General features: G+C 47.4%; 1 protein-coding gene across 4 annotated transcripts in view; it reads left to right on the forward strand.

The window, feature by feature from the left end:
* LOC125740111 (rab effector MyRIP-like) overlaps positions 1-20,727 on the forward strand; it is a 54,120-nt gene that overhangs the window by 20,648 nt on the left and 12,745 nt on the right. For all 4 annotated transcript variants that reach the window (XM_049010922.1, XM_049010921.1, XM_049010920.1 and 1 more), the window contains exons 2-4: positions 1,274-1,512; positions 12,765-12,986; positions 19,197-19,333. In XM_049010922.1, coding sequence (XP_048866879.1) covers positions 1,403-1,512; positions 12,765-12,986; positions 19,197-19,333 — 469 coding nt within the window. In that variant the 5' untranslated portion in view covers positions 1,274-1,402. The remainder of the gene's footprint in view (positions 1-1,273; positions 1,513-12,764; positions 12,987-19,196; positions 19,334-20,727) is intronic.

Consider the following 20,727-nt stretch of genomic DNA (forward strand, 5'->3'; position numbering starts at 1 on the left):
AAACCATGCTAACAGCAGCGCGCTAACGGAACACTTATGATTACTTAGCTGGTTGCCATAGTTACACCAAAACCGATAATATAACGGTGCGGTTTGCAGAGTATAGAAGGATTTTTTATTGTTATTGTGTTTCTGTGATGGGTAAGCATGCAGGACCAGATAAATTCCATTCATGAATTTCAGAAAAAAACATTCTTATCAAACACAAGAATGAGCTCCCAGCTGTTTAGTATTGATAAGAATATATTTAATTATATAATCTAATTTTAGGTGACTTTAACATAGTAGGTTTTTTTTGTTGGGTGGCTCATTGCTTAGGTTTGGGGGTTGGAATTTAGCTTTAGCCCTGTGTGTGGAGTTGTACCGCATCCCGACCTGGATGTACCCCAACCGTGGGATCAGCTCCAGGCCCCCCACAACCCAGAACCTTGGATGGATGGATGGATGGATTATTTTCAGATATTACACCTTCATTTTTATACATAAAAATGATGAAGTGTCATAGGTAGATGCACACCGTTTCTTGAACAATTCATCCATCTCTCCATTGACCTGGTCTGGCTTGTTGGTGTGCTGTCGCCGGCGACACAGGGCACGAGGCAGAGGGACGCTTTGGATGGGATGGCGGGCCATTTAATGAGGGTATTTTACCCCTCCCATGACTGTGTATGGGGTTTCCTTCTATGTGGGGCACCATGAAATGAAGCAGTAGTTTGGTACTTCAATGGGACAGAGCTGAAGCCGGATCCTTGCCTCACCTGACAGTCTCCACAGCCCTCAGCGGCCCGGAGCCAACGGAAAACAAAGCACTGGCAATCACCATACTCTTAATACCGATTTATATGCTATGCACATGGATTTATGGGTTTTTTTTTGTGTGGTAATTGCTCTCAGATGCCCATTCGCCATGCTAGTATTTGTACCCTATGAAGGAAATTTGTTACTGTCTTGCTCCATTGAGAGCTAATCCGAAACAGCGTGCTTGTTACATAAGAAATCAGAAGGTTAATTAAGCTTGGTGAGAAAATGACATTTAACTAATCTGTCTCGGCAGAGAATTATGCAAAATGTCGGGGATCTGAGGGTAATTGTTGAATGAAATTAGATGGAACACTCTCTAACATGTTCATAATAATCATACGTCCTGAAAACCTCAGGGATTGCGGTCCTCCTTGGTCAATGCAGCAAAACCTGGAACAACCGAAAGGTGATGTTGGTTCCCCCGTGTCCCACTGGGTATGTTTCACTGCTTTTACTCATTCCCTTTCCCTAGACACAACCTGATCACTACTGACCTGTGATTGGAGGAGCCGACGTATCCCCCGCTAGTGATTGGACAGGTTGCCCGACCTTTGCCCTGTTAGTTGAGGAGCCGACCTGGGGGTGTACCCCTCAAATCAGCATGGGCAAGAAGATAGACCTGTCGGGCCTGACTGAGCAGGAGGCAGAGCATGTCCTGGCAGTGGTGCAGCGGGACATGAAGCTGCGTAAGAAGGAGGAGGAGAGACTCAGGTGAGAGGTGCCCCGCCCCTTTCCTAGCCCCACCCACTGACCACTCCCCTTTGTCTACTCATCAGCTGCAAAGACGCAAAGTCAGACAATCGTTGTCTGAGGCTTTAGAGGCATGAGGTGGGCAACCCATCGATCATGCTATTGATTGGCTTCGAGGAGCCTTGCAGAATTATCATTGATCTCTGGCTGAACAGTGATTCATCTGAGGGCTTCCGGGCTGCTCGCAAAGCATCGCGTAAGACAACTCCACAACATGCGCACTTTACATCTCCCACTGCAGTTTTTAGTCTAAACAGAAACTGCCAGACCAGGGTAACATTTACTGGCATGAACAGGTTTATGGAGCCCAGTGTCTCCTGCATCCATCCATCCATCCATCCAGCTGCGTGGTCAGGGTCACGGGGTGCATGCACAGGGCACAGAGTATGGGTACACCCTGGACAGGGGGCCAGTGTGTTTCCTGCTGCTGCTTTCCAGAACATGTTGTTTTTGGCAGGCATCATCTGATAGGCTGCTTGAATGAATCAATGAGTCACAGGTGCTGATCGCACACAAACCCCAGAGTCAATTTTCCTTCTTTACAAACGTGTCGCTTCATGTTGTCGTTAATGTCTGATTGATCCATAATTGTGTCACTCTTTTGTGACTCTTCAAATCTAGTCTCTGTTGTATCTACTGCGTCAGCTAATTTCACACACGTTGCGTCTGGATGTACTGATATTACAAAATGTCAAGGAAGTAACAATAATGGGCAGGATTTTATTTGCTGCTTTTTCAGTGAGAGTGAAGTGCCGCGTTACCAGGCTGTCAGCAGTGTAGGCTGCACATCTTTCAGGTTTTATAGTCTCTAAAAGCACTTTCATGTATGTTTGGATACAGGTTTGGATATATTACTCTCCAGTTTTCCTTATAAATCCTCAGAACAGTTTGATCAGTTATCATGCCTAAAGTAGCCTAAAATGTATTTTTATATACATTTAATCATTGCATAGTATTTAGTTGATTGGCTGTTTGTTTGATGTGTGACATGATAGGCTGCTTGTGTGAATCACTAATGACGTGTAACATGATAGGCTGCCTGTGTGGGTCACAAAGGAGGCATGATATGATTGGCTGCTTCTGCAGCTCACAGAAGTTAGCTGACCGCCTGTGCCTTTTTCTTGTCTGGTTTCGCTCCGCGGTGTTCTGGCGTCGTGCTCGGGCCAGGTTTGCTACCCCAGGGTTGTGGGCGGGTGCCACACGACCGGCACAACAGGTACCACGGAGACACAGCTTGTTTCTAGCTGACTTCAGCGGTTCATAGTCACCCCAAGTGATGCACTGCATCAGGTGCTAGAGCAGAAGAGAACCGCAGAAGAGGGATCTTTACAAATTCTTTGGTGATCTGACTTAAAGCCAGAAGGCAGCAACTTCAAATCTGTTTTACGCCATGGAATCTGACTTTCACTTAAAAGCATGCAGTCGTATCCGATTAAATCATCGGTAAGTGACACAAATGCCATCATGTGACCCCTAGGGCTGTGACATGTGACATTTACTGAGGGAGGTGCCCGTGTTCCTGGGATTGTCCGACCCGACTTCCCTTCCTGCCTCCCTCGGTTACACTTTCATCGCTGCTATCAAACAGTGTCCAAATCCGAGACAGGAAAAGGCGGCTTTTTCGGGAAGGGGCTGGGGTAGGGGTGGGGGGTGGGGTGGTGGAGAGAACAAAAGGAAACCCATCTTTATAGTATTAAAGGGGAATAATGAATAATGTGGGACAGTCCCTTGTTATTACTTGGCCCCTAGGGGGCATAGTGTCACACACTCATTTGCCTTTACTGACACAGGGCAATGAGATTTATTAGTGTGAGCCATTCCTATGGGACTGTTGGTCACCTGACTCGCCCTGTATGTAGATGCCACATGGACACACCCACCCTGCCTCCACCTCTATTACCCTAATGTGCTCAGTGGGGCTTTAATTCTCAGAACTAAGACTGACAGCATCAGCTGGACCTTTGCTTAGTCCCATTTTAAATTCACCTTGTATACGGGCTTGGCTGTGGACCATGCTGTGAATGACAACAGCTCTGCTTTCCATTTCCACAGACTGCCTGTCATCTGGGCTCTGAATACCAACATGGCATCAGATCCAAGCCCGCCCCAGTGTAGCTTGTGCTGAGGCAGATTAGACCCAGATGTCAGAGGCTGGCACAAGCTAATTTGCAGCGACTGATTAATTTCTTGTGACGGTGCGAGAACCACACATGTACCATTAAGGTGCACATGCTGGTTTAATCATTATGTCCGTCCTCCCAAACATAGGCATGAGGGCGGGGACTCTGGCATGACATCACCATGGAACTCCCTCCTGATTGGCTGAAGCCCAGTTTTTTGCCTGGTTGGGCCTGTTTTTCTTCAGGCATGTGTTTTATACCTCGGGCCACTCGGTAACACCTGAAAGCCATTTTCTGAGAGGTTAATGTTTATATTAATCTTTCAGGAGGTCACAAGGCTGGGGTGAAGGATGCCAGTCTAGTGATACTTACATGCACACTCTGGGAAATTTAAAGACTACATGAGGAGCAGTGGAGGAAACCTGCATCCGAACCTGCAAACATAGAGAAGTAGGACTAGCACTGTGTGAGGCACCAGGGCTACTCAGAGAGATAGTGGGTCACTCTGGGTTAACGTCTCCCCAAGCCCCTAATACCTGTCCTCTTTATGTCAGCATGGTAATTAGATTGTTTTAGCGAACCAGTGGCTTGTCTCCCTCACTTTCTCATTAATCCCTTAGATTAAAGGGTTTACAGAATAACACCATGATCGTTAGAGCGCCGAGCACGACGTGCCGCCACTTGGAGAACAATGGACTGATTCACGTCCCTGAAAACCGGCCCCACTGCTGTGCTGTTGTAGGGAAGTGGGCGTGGAAGTGGGATGCATGTATAGGAACCTACATTCAGTCCAAATGCACCCTCATTATTGGGACGCAACTAGACCCTAACATTTATACCAGCATGGCCTTCCTATATCGGTTTTCTACACTTATAGAAAACAGGACAGGACCTGTCTACTATACCTGCACACCCCTACTCTACTTCCACACTGCTAATAGAGTTACACATCCTACTGAACCTGCAAACTGCTAACAGACCTACACACCCTACTGCACCCTAACGCCACATGTACCTAAAGAGATTCTACAATACACTTACTCCAGATTCGTGTGCAGTTAGTGGAGGAGTGTACTTGTAAACGCAGAATCCTCCTCCCCCCTGGACGCACACTGTGAAGCCAGACTGTACATTTCAGCGTGGCGGGAGGAGGGGACACCCCCCCTCGCCTCATTGCCGCACAAAAGGAGGAAGCTCGCAGCAGATACCGCAGTAAAAATAGAGTGGGTTCTGCTGGTGTCCACTGAACACAGAGGGACTCCCTCCCCGGCTGGGCCCTGAGGACCAGCCTCCTGCTCCCTCTCCTCGTGATGGTGAGACCGCAGGTCAAACCAGGGCTGCAGAAATGAAGAAGCTGTTGCTTACCACTAGTGTGTGAATGTACACTGCGGCCGGACGCCCCTCAAATATCTGTATCTTGCATTTTTTTCCTGTTCCGGTACACAATTATACTCTGCTGAAATACATTTTTTTGCATATGATAATATGTAAAGACATTTTAGCCAATCGCTATATGGATATTTGATCCCACTGGCTCCTGTCGATGCTGAAAGAACCTTATAGATGGGACTGGTGAGCACTGGAGCAGCCTGGGAAAAGGGCCTCCATTGGATGCTGCTGGAGGTCTGTGAGCTTGTAGGCATTTATGGACATCTGAAGTTGAAGGATTGGTCAATGTGTTTTTAATGGTCTAGTTCTCTTTTGTTCGGTTTCTCTGCTATTCATTTTGGTGGGTGAGTGGGCTGTTTAATGCAGCAGGGACACATATGGAGGCACAGGAAGCCCCTTGGTGACTGGGGTGGGGTTGGGCAGTACATCCGGCTGACCTCACCGTGAATGCGCTTTGGTGACAGATGTTCCTCTGCATGTCCTGAAGTGTGGTTAGCACTCAGCCTTCGTTCCTGGGGAGAAATGTGGACCCTTTGAAGTCTGGTGTGTGAGCCATAGATAAAAAGCAGATGACATCGCTGTAATATAGTCCTCCTCCCACCAGGAGGTGCTGTTGGAATCTAGAGAGGGTTCAGAGTGTGTGATCCATGCATCCAGCATGAACTGCAGGAAATGTGTGGAGCCCCTGTGAGGAACCTATTCCTCCTGCTGTAGATGTAGAGTCTTTCTTGCCCAGGTGCCGTTGCTTAGCAACATCCAACCTCCTGGCTGGAGGCTGGGGGTTGCCATGGAGTGTTCCTGAGCCTCACTACCTGGTCAAGGTGTGATTCCCTCATCATGGGAGTCTTAGTTGGACTTGTGCGGTATTTAGTCAGAAGGCAGAGCATTTGGAAGGTGGAATGTTCAAACCCAAAAGGATTCCCTACATGTCTACCGAGCATTTACTTATTAATATCTGCTACTCTATCAGCCATTACAGTCATATTGGGACCTTGATAAATAAAAAAAAACTTGTAGTTCTAGTTATTTACAGATATGGAAGGTAAATCACTATCGCAGAGCTGGCTAATCCCTCACCCTCACAGACCTGGATAATTCCTCACCCTTGCAGACCTGCCTAAGCACTCACCTTCACAGACCAGGCTAATCCCTCACTCTCGCAGACCTGAATAATTCCTCGCCCTTGCAGACCTGAATAATCACTCGCCCTCAGAGACCAGGCTAATCCCTCACTTTTGCAGACCTGGCTAATTCCTAGCCCTTGCAAACCTGGCTAAGCACTCACCCTCACAGACCAGGCTAATCCCTCACTCTCGCAGACCTGAATAATTCCTCGCCCTCGCAGACCTGGCTAATCACTCACCCTTAGAGACCAGGCTAATCCTTCACTCTTGCAGACCTGGCTAATTCCTAGCCCTCGCAGACCTGGCTAATCACTCACCCTCACAGACCAGGCTAATCCCTCACTCTTGCAGACCTGGCAAATTCCTCGTCCTCACATACCAGGCTAATCCCTTACCCTTGCAGAAATGGCTAATTCCTTGCCCTTGCAGACCTGGCTAAACCCTCGCAATTGCAGACCTGGCTAATTCCTCAGAGTCGTAGGACTGGCTAATTCCTCATCATTGTAGGCTGGGTTAATCTCTCATGATCGCAGACCTGGCTAAATCCAGATTTGTTACAGTATAGCTCCCATATAATTATTGATCTAATGTTACAGTTGGAGTTTTTGTGTACCATGCATAGGCTGAATATCATGCTGCCAACCTGTCACAGTGTAAGGCTGGACCCCTGACCGGGCCAGGCAACATGGATCCCAAGCAGGCCTGCCCTGGTGTACCATGCTCTTTCAGCTCGTGGGGTGGATTGGTGTGCTGCCTTCAGCTGACTGAATCGTCTGCCTCTTCCCGGCTCAGCCAGTCCCTTAGCCTGTGCCGTGGACCATAAATAGGTTCCCTTGCATGGATCTGGATCAGCTTCCCATGAAATCCACTGGAGTGGACTGTCGCAGACTTCACTCTGCTGAACAGTAGTGTACGAATAATTAGGATAAATATACAGTTGGAGCCCTGTGGCCGTGGTCTCAGTTATCCACAGTTTACTGTGCTCTTTAAAAGAAAAAGTTAAAAAATTTCAGAAACGGTTCATAAGTTTCAAACCGCTCACCAATCAAGTACAGGCTGTAAGATATAAGTGCAGCAGGCTGTAAGGGTTCCCACTAAGATATTTTTGAACAAATAAACTTTTCTCATTACAGTTTAGGTACAGGTACATAATACAATATTTTCACCATAAAATGTGTAACAGTAGCCTGTCTCTTTTCATTGTTCCTTTGTCCTCTGAGAGCTATAAAAAACATGATTCTCATTGCTCTGTCATTCCTTGATACATGATATTTTTCCATTGCTATACCATCTCTTGAGAATTAGGCTCAAACGTCAGAGTCCCTTTCATTTGAGAGAGTACAGTACTGTACAGCACTGTATAATGTAATGTTGGTAATGTCTGACTGCGCACTTTATCAATCGAACTTTACCATATGTATATGCACAAAAATAACATTATACATGGGGTCCGCACATGATTTGCTATTATCTGTGGTTTCAGCTATCCGCGATACATCTTGAAACGTACCACTCGCACATGTAGAGGGATTATTGTATACATTTATGATGAATTTAATATTTAAGCAAGTGCACAATAGAACGATCAACCGGATGGGATACGTTAGCGTGATCCCAGCTTGCGATGAATCCTCCTGGTGAGTAATCAGTACAGTGCTCATGGATTTTACAGTTGTTGGTTTGCTTGGTGTCTTCCTGTAGCTCATCGAGTACAGCATTGTGTTAAGAATGCAAAGGTTGTGGACTTAAATCCCATTTAAATTGTGACCCTTCTCTCTAGTGCAAGCCACTATGGGTAAGAGCATCAGATGAATGACTGTTATGTGTTATATCGATATTCTTAGTCAGTGATGGATCTTTGTATCAGGTAAATGTGGTTATGCCCACTGTTAGAACATGTAATGCTTTGAGGGGGCAGCTTCAGAGACACCTTCTGTGATTGGTGCAGCCAGGGGGCAGGATTGTGGTCTATAAGCTCCACTCAAAAAGTCAATTTGCCCCCTGCTTCCCCTAGTGTAGTAAATGTTTGTCGCCATCAGGGGGTGCTAACTTTGGGGGGCCCAGGGAAATGCATGGGCTGGCTGGTGGTAATTGAAGACCTGAAAGGCGATGCTGTCTCTGGGTTAGCAGAGTCAGGAGGAAAGGGGGAAGATTTCCCGGCGATCAGCATATCCAGGCTGCGTCTGTAGGCGCGGTTTCCGGGACGAACGCGGAGACGAGCTGCTCGGCGAAAAGCGATCCGCTTTCTTTAGGAAATAAAACTGCAAAATAAGGAGGAAGGTATCTCATTATGTACGCGGAGAGACGCCAGAGAGGGAGATGGCAGTGAGGGCGCTGGATGGGGGTGCCCTGCGTGCTGGGGGAGCGTAATCACTCTCATTCTCTGAGGACAGGCCTGGTGTTGGGCGATTAACCTGCGGAGTGTTATCGAGTCTTATCTCCCATTTGTGTCTCTGCTCTGCTGTCCTTGGGGGAAAAAATGATAACAAAATATGTACTTTCTAGGGGAAAAAAAAACAAATGTTGTATGGAATTCCCCGCAGAAAACAAGTGGCCCATCCATCTTCACCTGCTAAAAGCAAATAAAGGGTTAAGTATTTTTCTGTTATCGGTTTCCATCTGTTGATGATTTGTTATGCCGTCTGGAGTCATTAACTGCGTTAACATTAGAGTCCGTGAAACGTCCACAGGCAGACAGAGGAGTGTGGCTGCATTTTGTGTGCCTGACTGACTGCGTCGGGGTGTGCATGTGCGTCCTGATTCTTCGCTGCAGCATTATCTGGTCGCAGGGTATGCGACCTGTCACGGACTCGGGACCCTCTGCTGGCAGCTGTCGGTTTCCATGGAGATGGGAATCCTGCGGCGGGATCGGGCTGCTCGGCCTGGCTGTCGAGACTGTCACTTACTCCTTTAACTCAGCAGAAGTGCAGATGGTGGGAAGCTCCTCCCCCCCCCCCCCCGCCTTCTTTGAGGGGCATTTATGTTATTGGGGCCAAACCCCATTTCGCTGTGTGCACCCACATCCAGCAAAAACTGCCCCACAGATCAGAGACAACTGTGCTGCCCTTTCCTGCCTCGAGTTCCCTTAGCGGTCATGTGTTTTATGTGAGTACGGCAATTCAAATCTGCAATTATCGCTTCTGTGCCCTGTAATGAGTTGGCGTGGGGTCCTTCCCTGCCTCGCACCCTTAGCCTACGGGATAGGCACCGAACCCCCCCCCCCCCCCGCAGCCCTGAATAGGACGAGAAGTTTCAGAAAATGGATGGACGGATGGAATTATCACTTTTGCGGGCAGCTAGTGATGTCTGACCGTGCTTCAGTTTGGAAGCTTTCAGCACAGTGTGGCAAAAACCTGCTAGGCCAAGATATTTAATATTCCCATTTGAATCCTGGCTCGTTTGAACCTCTCAGTCCCGCTGGGAAGGTATGGATAAAAGCCTTATGTTGCTTTTATTTTGTAGAACAAAAAAACAAAACATTGCGGTTAGGAGACACGTTGGTGATGCAGAGGGGAGGTAAGAGAGAATTCGTGGTGATTGTGCTTGATAGCCAAACGTGGGTGTTTTTTTCTAACTGTTATGAGAAAACCGGTTTCTTGGAAGCACTTCAGGGAAATAAATGAGAGGAAATATGTGCTGGTTTGTTTATCAGCACTCCTCAGAAGTTAAAGCCTGAGATTGATGTTGGGGGGGGGGGGTCAAAACTAGATGTGGGGGGACAGGGGGGCATTTGGGGATATCCTGGGGCAGTAATAGGGGGGAGGTGTGTGGCTCAGCAGATTAGGAAGCTGTGCCTGTTATGTAAAGGTTGCTGGTTTGAATCCCAGGTTCTGAAGTATGATGGGCCCTTGAGCGAGATGTTTAGCCTTGAGTTTTGCAGGAACTATCTGACCTTGTGGTTTCAATCGTGTGTCACTTCGGATAAAAATGTGAGTAAATGTAACGTACAGAAAAGGACAAGAAAGACCTGGGGGCTCTATCACCAAGTTGCATTTTTGGGTTAGTGAGATAACTTGTCGGATTTAAGGTAGTCTGGGCTAAATACTAGTGAATGAAGATAAAGTCTGCTTAAACTGGGGTACCTTCAATTTCACACAGTTATCTAGCTAACTAACAAATCTGGCTTAGTGATACAGACCCCTGAGTGACTGTTGGGTGTAGTAGCCCTAGTTTGGTGGGGAGCTGCTTCGGGTTAATGGGCTTTCCTGGGCCGTCTGTCACTGTTACCGTTTTCCTGCATCTCGGGGTAGGGGCCATGGGGGTGGGGGGTCTGTTTCCAGTTTCTCTGGGAAGGTGAGATCGATGCCTTTTCCCAGCACTGTCAGGGTTCTGATTTCCACTGGTTTTCATTTATTCCGGTTTTCTTTTCAAAACAAGGATTTTCTGCTTCAGCGTGACACTGACTTTCAGCAAAGATTTATATGAACCAATAAAGCCAGTGACACTGAAGGAATTTGTTTTTAAAGTGCATTGAAGGAACGTTCCGCTGCATGAGACATAATTAAGGTGTGTGTGTGTGTGTGTGTGTGTGTGCTTTTTGAGGGAAAGGTGCAGGCCTAAGCTTCTCTAGAGTGTGGGCAGCATCTTCAGGCCCCTGGGCTGACATCAGAATCTTAGATCCACATCATTCTCCTGTTCATACATCCACGGTCACCGCGCTAAATCTGCATTCCCTTCATGCTGCTCTCACATTTACTGAATCTATACTTTGCACTTTACTCTGTTTGATCAATCTGTAATCTGCACATTACTCCGATAAATCTGTACTCTGCACATTACACTGTTTGATAAATCTGTACTCTGTGCAATACTCTGCATATTACTCTGATAAATTTATACTCTACACATTACTCCCAGCTGCTAAGTATATACACTCTTCATTACTGTTTCTAAATCTGTATTCTGTGCATTGCTGTGCTTGCTAAATCTGTACTCTGCACACTGCACTGTTAAATCTATACTCTGCACATTGCTCTCAGTTTGCTACGTCTGTACTCTGTCTATTTCGGTTTGCTAAATTTCTACTCTGCGCATTACTCTTGGATTAAATCTGTAACCCGTACTCTCAGTTTATCCATGAAGGGGTACAAGTTTTGGTAAGATCTTGCAGTAGTTCTTTTCCTTTGGCTGCCAAATATGTCAGTAACTGGGTGTTGTATCTTACAGAAAGGTTTCAGAATGGGGAGAGGCTGGGATGGGAGTCTTGGGGTCGTTCTGGGTGTGGTGACCCATCCAGAAAGGCTTTGCAGCAGTGTAGGAGCCGTCTGCAGCTGGCAGCAGCCGTCTGCGGCCTGCAGCAGCCCTTTGGGTTGATGGTCTAGTGAGGACTGGGTACATCCAGTGGATTTTATACAGGAAGCATCTAGGGTTGACAGCTCATGCATCTGGCATCACACTCACTGGCTTTTCATTTCTCTGTTTTTGTATCACAACACATCCATGTAAAGTGCCTTGGGGTGACTCTGTTGTGAAAGGCGCTATATAAAAATTTATTGAATTGAAACACGGTTCACGTCACGCTCATGCAAGAAATCTTAAGGCAAATCTATGTTATTCTATTACAAGCCTAGAATTAGCCATATCAAAAGCAATGGTGTAGTTCGCAAACCCTGCAGACTATTTACAAGGTAATAAAACTGTTACATACCTGTAAATGTGCATGCATGTGTGTGCAGGCTTGTCTGGAACTGAAGATCTCGCTCCAGAACGACTGACCAAAGTCGCGAACCCTGAGCATCTGCAGTACTGAGTAACTGATGCCGTCTGATTGGAGAAGGCGAGGGGTTTTATCAAGGCTGATAGGAGGCTGCTCATGTTTGTAGATGAAGACATAGAAAAGCTGAGCAAGAGCTGCGTGCTGCACGAAGAATCTTGATGGGGGATGGAGGGGAAGGATGCAGATCTGCTCATCCAGGCCAGATCTCTGCGGGGCCCAGAGGCGAGACGCACGGACTGAAGGCTCTCCAAGCCACCTGGCCGGGGTGAACCCCAGATGAAGGATTACATCCAGGATAGGCCTGATAGTTCGATCCCAGTGTTAGCTAAGGACATGAGGACGATATGATGATCAACACCGAAAGATCAAGTCTGGTAAAATTATCTTAGGCTAATGGGAGGTTCTCCGTCCTTTAAAACTGCCCACACTCACCGCACTGACTAAACATTGGCAGGGTTCACATCTGTATACCTGTCTGTCATGTGAAGGACTACAAAGTGTCAACAGGAACAGGAAGGACTGTTTGTAAATGCCATTTACTGGGTCATGGGAGTAAGAAACCTATCCTAGGAAACACAGTTAAATACTTGAATACAGCTTGCTTTAGCGCTGGGACCCCGCCTTTCGCAGTGCTATGTTCAGGCATCTGCACTCGCAGCAGAGATGGACGGTCGGTATTGACACTCCATCTTCTCCGGGTCGTTTGTCTGACTGTCTCATCCCCCCAAGCCTGTCGCATCCAAGCGCCGCTCACCACACCCCGACGAGTTGAAAGTTAGCGCAGCTCTTCTGAGACCGCATGTCGTCTGTCACTCACCGACTCCCTCCCTCTCCATCTCCCGCTCTCTCTCTCTCCTCCGGCAGCGACATGAAGCAGGAACTGGACGAGGAAGGCAGCCGCTGCTCCCTGCTGTCCGGGCAGGAGCTCTTTAACCGGCGCTGCTGCATGCGCTGCTTCTCGCCGTTCAACTTCCTGCTGAAGCGTAAGCGGCCGTGCGGGGACTGCGGCTTCAACGTGTGCCCGGCGTGCAGCAGCTTCAGCGAGGAGGAGCGCGCCTGGCTCTGCAGCGCGTGCAACAAGAGCAGGTGGGGTCCGCGCGGACGTGCTGGGGGTGTGAGGGCAGCCGGGGGAGTGTCCGGGAGCGCACAGGTGTGTGTGTGTGTGTGTCACAGAGTACGAGTGTTTCTGAGTGTTAGTGTGAGCGTGTGGGAGTGCCTGAATTTCCCATTAGGATCAATAAAGCCTCTATGTCTATCTGTCTATAAAGTACATATGTCTGTTTACAATGTGTCTGTGAGTGTATTTGTGAGTATGTGTATCTGTGAGAGTGTGTGCGTTTTTTGCGTGTGTATGCCTGTGAGTGCATTTACGTGTGGGTGCGTGTGTTTGTGTGAGAGAGAGACAGAGAGACAGTGAATATATCTGTGTGAATACATTTGTGTCTCCGTTAGTGTGTCTGTGAGTGCATTTGCGTGTATCTGCGTGTGAGAATGCATTCGTCTGTGCGTGTGTGAGAGTGCATTTGTGTGTGTGCCTGTGAGTGTGTCTGCATGAGTGCCTCTGTGTGTGTTTGTGTGAGTGTATTTCTGTGTGTGCGTAGGATCGGTGACACAGTGCTTTCAGGTGTGATCTATCCACACTGGAGTCACCTCACTGTTCCTTAGAAAACGCGCTGAGTGAGCGGCGGAAAAAAAGCTGATGGCCTGTGAGTGGGCGTGTCGGGGGCGGGGTGTCCGTCTGTCGCGTCCCAACAGGGGGGTTCCCCGCCCACCATTAAATTGCACAGTCCACAGCCTGCCTGGGGGGGTGTGCACATATCTGAGAGGGACCCCGCGCCTCTTTGGATTCTACCCAGATCCCACAGGGCGTGATTGGATGCTCCTGCCCATACGGTCACTGAAAGAGTCTGCCAGCTCTTTCCGGCGAGTTCTCACTGACAGCTCTGAACACCCGGTTCAGGACTCTCTCCCCCCACACCCCCCCCCACCCCAGGCAAGACAGAGCTGCTTCTCCAAAAAATGGCTTAACACATAAGCGACCCACACAAGATGATCATTTAGACACATCACCATCTTTATACTTCTGATCACTCAAAATTATGTACTTTTTTTCCACTTTATTTTTGTGGGGTAGGGCACTGTGTTGGGTTTCTGATTTTTTTGCCGAAGTGTAACCACGGCAACAGATAGACAATACCACTGTGGGTGATTCCAGTGTGTGTAATTCCACTGCGATTGATACCTATGCATGTCATTCTGATGCATTTGATATCAGTATGTGTTATGTGATTGATGGTGTGGTTGATGTCCCTCTCTGTTATATCCATGTGAGTGATGCCCCTGTGCCTAATAACCATGTGATTGATACCTGTGTATGTTATTCTGATGTGATTGATACCCATATGCATTATACATGTATGGTTGATAAACATGTATGTCATTCTATTTTGATTGATATCCATATGTGTTGTATATGTGTGATTGATAGCCATGAATGTTGTTTTGATGTGCTGGAATTCAGTCTCATTTGTACCCATGTGATTGATGCTTCTGAGTTGTATTGGTGTGGCTGATATACATCCATGTTATATCCATGTGAGTGATACCTGTGTGACTGATACCCACACTTGTCATACCTCTGTGACTGATACCCATTTGTGCTATACCTCTGTGAGTGATTCCTGTGTGATCAATACCAGGTCAGGTCAGGTCAGGTTGGGGAGCATGCGCTGATGCAGCGTGATGCCGCACCCACCACACAGCAAAACTCCTCGGGATCCCGGCCGGCGATCCCTCAGGCAGATACACAGTCCAGTCCCGCCATTTGGAAATGGCCATCCGTCAAAACCCATCTGTAACATCTATGCGAGTGATTCCTTTGTGATTGTTACCCACGATTTCTATACCTCTGTGATTGATCCCTGTATGGTTGATACCCATCTGTCTTATACCTCTGTGAGTGATCCCTGTATGATTGATACCAATCTGTCTTATACCTCTATGAGTGATCCCTGTATTGGTTGATACCCATCTGTGTTATACATCTGTGAGTGATCCCTGTATGATTGATACCCATCTGTCTTATACCTCTGTGAGTGATTCATGTGTGGTTGGTTCCCATGTTTGCTATACCTCTGAGACTGATAGTCAGTGTTACACCTACGTTATTGATTCCTGCGTGTATTAAATGCGTTTGATTGCTATTGATCTGTGTTATACTTGTGTAAACTGTATCCACGGAGATATCAGAATATTTATTCTAATTTATGTATTCTAGGCATGTGCGCTGGAGAGCTGGTGTATGATTTTTAGGGAGAAGAGATGTTTTTGACGTCAGGGTGCTTTGCACTCCTAGGGATTCTTCTCATCCATTATAGCAGAAGGTTCAGTAGATTATCTCCAGAAGTACTACTGCACCTCCTGCCTCTGATGCATGTTGTGCTTTGGTCTCTTTCAGCACTGTCCTGATATCCAGGCAGATGGATGTTAGTCCTTGTAATTTCCCCAGTCAGGGTTAGCCTGTGCTAAATGATGCTTACTGTCACTCGAAAGCATGTCTCCTGGCGTGTGAACATCAGATGATCTACAGTATACTGTCTGTGACATTCTGTAAGGATGGTATAGGCTGCTGTGGATGGGATCGTTATTTCAAACATTTTGGCCAACATTAGCTATTAATTGTTTACAGGATCATCACTAGAGATTTATGAAAAGAGGGTGCATGCAATCACTGGGGGGGGGGGGTTCATTAAAAGGAATGAGAATGCACACTGTAAACATTTATTTGGGTGGGCTAAAGAACATTAATCCCCCTCTCAATGGGGACCAAATGTAATTGTTGAGATTATCGTTATTCCCATAGAAATTAATAGACAGTCCCCAGAAAGATATGAGTGCAGGTTCATGTGTGTGTGTGTGTGTGTGTGTGTGTGTGTGTGTGTGTGTGTGTGTAGATTTGCCCCATGGCACAATTTGCATAACTGTATACGTACATGCGCACCATTTGTACTAGGGTGTGCGTGCCTGTAGCACTGGTGCCTCTTCGTGTCTTTGTGTGTCTGTAAACGTGCATCCTGTCTGCGGGTTTTTCTGATATTTGGATCTTGTGTCTCTATGAGTATGTGCATCTATTGGACAGAACTATCCACAATCCACCATGAAGCTTGTGACATAAATAGCTTCTTCTGTGTCAAAGAAATTTCAGTGCTGAATTTCTACATGTTGAGAATAACACAAATTACACAAATCGGTGCCGACAAACTGTGAAATTGGTGGGTTTCACTCTGGGCCGTTAATGTGTGTGCGCATTCTTTAGGTGGGTGCCTGTTGATGGCTTGTCAGGTGTGGTTTAATCAGCCCCTCTTTGGGTGGGGGGAGGTGCTGGGAATCAGGTCCTTTCTACCCAGTCATGGGGATCGCCCGGCATGCTGCTCTAGAAACGGAGGTGATGGGGGAAGTCTCCGCGCAGATGTCCGGACAACATGACAAAATTCTGAAAACATCACGGGGAAAATCTCATTTTTGGCTGTCGACCTGCTTGAGGCCACCTCAGAAGCTGTCAAAACGTTACCCTTTAACTTTGGTGGACCTGCTTGCAACACTACGATTAGCCGTGGGCTGCAGAGACAAAGGTGTCGCTCCTCGCTAACGTGCAGAAAAGCCCTAAATGACGGTGGGTGAGTGGGATGATGCCGCAGCGTCTGCAGACTTGACGCTAATGAGCCAAAGACTAAACAATATGCATATGGTAATTATGGCAACTGTTTTGTGAGTCATGCTTTGGGAGGAATCCTTTCATCATTGTTGTGAGGAATTCCCAGTAGTACTGGGGGGAGTAAGTGTAGGAACTGCTGTTAGGAACTGTGTGAAGAGTTGAGGTTCAGGGAGGGGATTAGTGAGCTAACATCCCATTTGTGGGGGTTCTGTTGACGTACCCTGAGCTACGTGGGACAGGGTCCCCCATGACCCTGAGAAAAATAATCAGTTAGAAGAGACACTTGTGGGAGTTTTACTTACCCAAAAATGTTCTGAGGGCATAACAAAAAATGATTGGTTCAGAGAGATAGCCAATCAGATTATAGAGGATCTGGGTCCAAATAACTAAAGGAGGTGCGACCAAGACATCTGATTGGTTGGTCCCACATCCTCTAGTTGCTTGCACCCATCTCCTCTATAATATGATTGGTTATCTCTCTGAACCAATCATTTTTCGTTATGCCCTCAGAACATTTTTGTATAAGTAAAAATCCCATTAGCAGAAGAGGTTGTTTCACTGTAAGATCGTAGGGGGTTGGAGGTTACTATGGTCTCTTGGCAGTCAACCTCGTTATACAGGATATGGTTTATGCACCAGCAGATCCTCCCCCTCCCTATCTCCACGTATCTCTACTTATTTCCATTTTCTCTCCCTCCAGTCTCTAATACCCGAGGCTGAAGGACATAAACAAGCCAAAGCTTGCTAACACACTCACATTGCAGTATTAACTGTAACCTTAAGTGCTGAGTTCTTCATATTTAGAAAACCGCTATCCTTAATGGTATATTTAATTAAGTATAATGACTTAGAACGTTGGAGAGTGTATTATAGAAAAAGTGGGCTTTTGTAGATAAAGTAGAGAGGGCAGGTGCCGCCTGGTATGTTTTGGCCTGGAGCTCATGGTGTTTGTACTGTAATGAATGGAGCTCTCTGTTTATGAGGAGAAATTCCACAGGGATGACTGGTGCCTAATGACCCTTTGGCAGCTGCAGGACTTCAGTCTGCTCACAGTTTACAGATGCAGTCTCAAGATTATCATGCCAGTCAGTGACCCAAGCACCCTGGAGTTTAAACAATTCACTTTTGTTTGCCGAACACCAACTTTGAGGGGCAGCAACGGGTTCCAATACATTGTGCGACCGAGTGAAACTAGAGCATGGAGGCTGGGATTTCAAGGGTTAGTGTATGATTCGTAGGAGGTAGGATGAGCATAATGCTGGAGACAAGACAGGAGCCTGAGGAATGGGGGAGTGGTGTGGAAGGGAGCTGTGGGATCTCAGAGGGTTTGTGTCACTTATGACTGTGCTGTGGGAGGAGAGGCGGAGGGGGGGGTGATTATCGGAAGATGAAAGGTGAGATACAGAACCTTTCATGGGAGAGATGAGTATGTGGGTGGAATTGAACCTGTGTGATGGGGAACAGCTCCGGGTTCCCGCTTCCCTTCAGGGGACAGAGTGAGGGGACAGGGACTCAGTGCAGGGTGCCTGATGTTCGGGTCCCTGTGTCAGTACCCATGTCTCAAATCCAACTCATTTCCCCTTCGTCAACAAGAGCGTGTTCACGCATCAGACACTTCTCTCTGCGTGAGAAATGTGGGCTTCATGGAACTCTTGGAATGCGGGGAAGGTGTGGATGTTTCGCAGGAGAGGTGAGGTCTGGGATCAGGCCCCATCACTCCCCCAAAATGAACTGAGAATGGGGGCGATGTCTAGCACTGAGATTAGGACTCCGTGCCTGTGATCTGTGCCCGTTCGTATCTCAGGCCTGGCAGTCTGATGCCGCTATTGGGCCCTCGAGTAAGACCCTTAATCCTCATTCGCTCCAGGGGAGCTGTACACTGACCAGCTCTCTGCTGTGGTCCGGAAGCTTGATCTCTCCTGTTTACGTGTCTGTGTGAGCAAGACGGGACAGAAGAACACACAGTTTCCCCGCAGGCATGAGCAAAGTGTCACGATTCTATTAAGGTTTGTTTGTTCAGTATTCATCATGGATGGAGAGTGGATGGAAGCCGTAGACCTGCTCTCAAGGGTTTTCTGTCCAGTCATTTCAGACGGAAGGTGCAAGGTGGTGTGTTGGTGCTTGTTTGGTCGTCTGTCTTTTACATTCTGAGGGCACCAAATAAAATCACCCCTTTCCAACGCCCATACTCTCAGAAAAAAAAGAATACCTTTTTGTAGCTTTGCTTGTCCCTGGCGCTGAACCCTCAAGGATCTGCCAATTGTGCCCTTATCTGTAGGTAATTGTATCTTGTAAGGTACAGAAATGGACTGTGATTTTTTTGTACCGTTGGGTTCCTCAGAGTCCATTTCTGTACTTTACAAGGTAGTCTTGTAGTACTCAAGACTGATCTGGGTCTCGAGACCTTACTCCTGCCTTCCCCCATCACAGAGTCTAGCCTCAACATGTGTAAGATGATATATTTGTAGTGCCCGCTAATTTTTGTATTAGATGAGACTAAAAATTGAGAAATTTCAGTAGGCGCAAGTAGTTTTTAACGCAGGCATGTCAGAGGTCAGCTGGTGTGTTTCTGACCCCCACAGGTTACTGAGGACACAGTCTCTGGAGTGGTACTACTGTGATGTGAGGAGGCGCTTCAAGCGCTTCGGAGGAGCGAAGGTGCTGAAGACGCTCTACAGGAAATTCACTGCGGACCAGCACCCGCCATCGCAGCTGTCAGGTGCGCCGTGGGTGTGGATGCTCCTGTCTGTCTCTGAACCCAGGGGAGAGCCACATTAGGGAGAGAATGTGGGAACTCCTCCACACAGAACCGGGGCAGCATTTTGAACCTCCAGCACCAAGACTGCGGACAGCTGTTATTGGGTATCGCATGTTATTTGGGGCGGGGTGCAGTTTTGGGGGGAACAAATGAAGAAGCACTTCATAGCTCAGCAAAAACAAATCTAACAACGACACGACGTAATGTTGCCTGAACACTGGCCAGTAGCACTACTTAAAACCTAAAACATACATCCCCAGGTGTAAACTCACGCTCCGTCACCTGCCAGCTGCTGGATTTGCAGATCAGGTCGGTCCGGTCCGCGTTCCTTTATCCTTTCTTTGTCTTCCAGCGAATGTCTTCTTGTAAGGAAATGTCCAAATTATCTTTGATTTCTATGGTTCCACTTGGAGTCGGTGTCTCCTGAAAGTTCCGGACAGTTAGGGTGTCCGTATGTGCCCTGCGATGACCTGCCATTCCGTCCTGGGTGTATGTGTATGTGTATGTGTACCAGGATGGGATGGGCTCCAGGCCCCCATCTGTGTCATCTGCTGAATAAGTGTTTGGATGGTATATGAAGTACAAGTGGAATGTAATTAACATGTCTTGTCTTTTTACTGGTGGTGCATTGCATGATGGGAATAGTAGTTTTGTACCAGAAACAAGTCCTGTATGACTCCATATGTCATGTTGTTCCCTGACCTCCTGCATGGTTGGAATCTGCCTGTTGACTGTTTCTCATTAGAACAGCTGAGGTCTTGCAGCTGCCTTCAGCCCGTGCCAGTGCAGTTACAGTATGAGTGTGATGGTTTGTTCATCCGTGAGCTGTCTGTGGAAGCTTTCTGTAGCCCTGACACCCCCACTGTATTTCGTCCGATGTTACAGGCTGATATGTGAGGGGGGCTGGTGAGACTTCGGAAGATCCAAGCCTGCTTCACTCGTAAACTTTCAGCCCCAGAACCACAACCCCCCCCCCTCCACTGTACTGTGATCAGGGGCAATATGCCTCCAGATGGCAGAGCCGGCCGGGGAAAACCTTCCGGAGGGCTGATGGCAGCCACTCAGCACTGCATACCACAGTCTGTTTACGTGAAGTCATGCACACCAGCTTGGAAAGTTCACTGCTATATGTCGTAATCTTTCATTTCCTCATCGGTCTTGCGACTCCTGTGTTGAAGTGCCATTATTAGGAATCAAATGCAAAATCAGCCCAGCCCTTCCAAGCCAGCGTTCCTCAGACATGCAGGTTTTAACCTGTACCCAGGAGATGGCAGGTGACCCGCTGCACAAATGAATATACAGGCAATAAATTCCTTCGATAATTCACATAAGATGTGAGGTGAAGATATAAACCA

Source organism: Brienomyrus brachyistius, chromosome 4 (genome assembly GCF_023856365.1).
Source record: "Brienomyrus brachyistius isolate T26 chromosome 4, BBRACH_0.4, whole genome shotgun sequence".
Lineage (NCBI taxonomy): Eukaryota > Metazoa > Chordata > Actinopteri > Osteoglossiformes > Mormyridae > Brienomyrus > Brienomyrus brachyistius.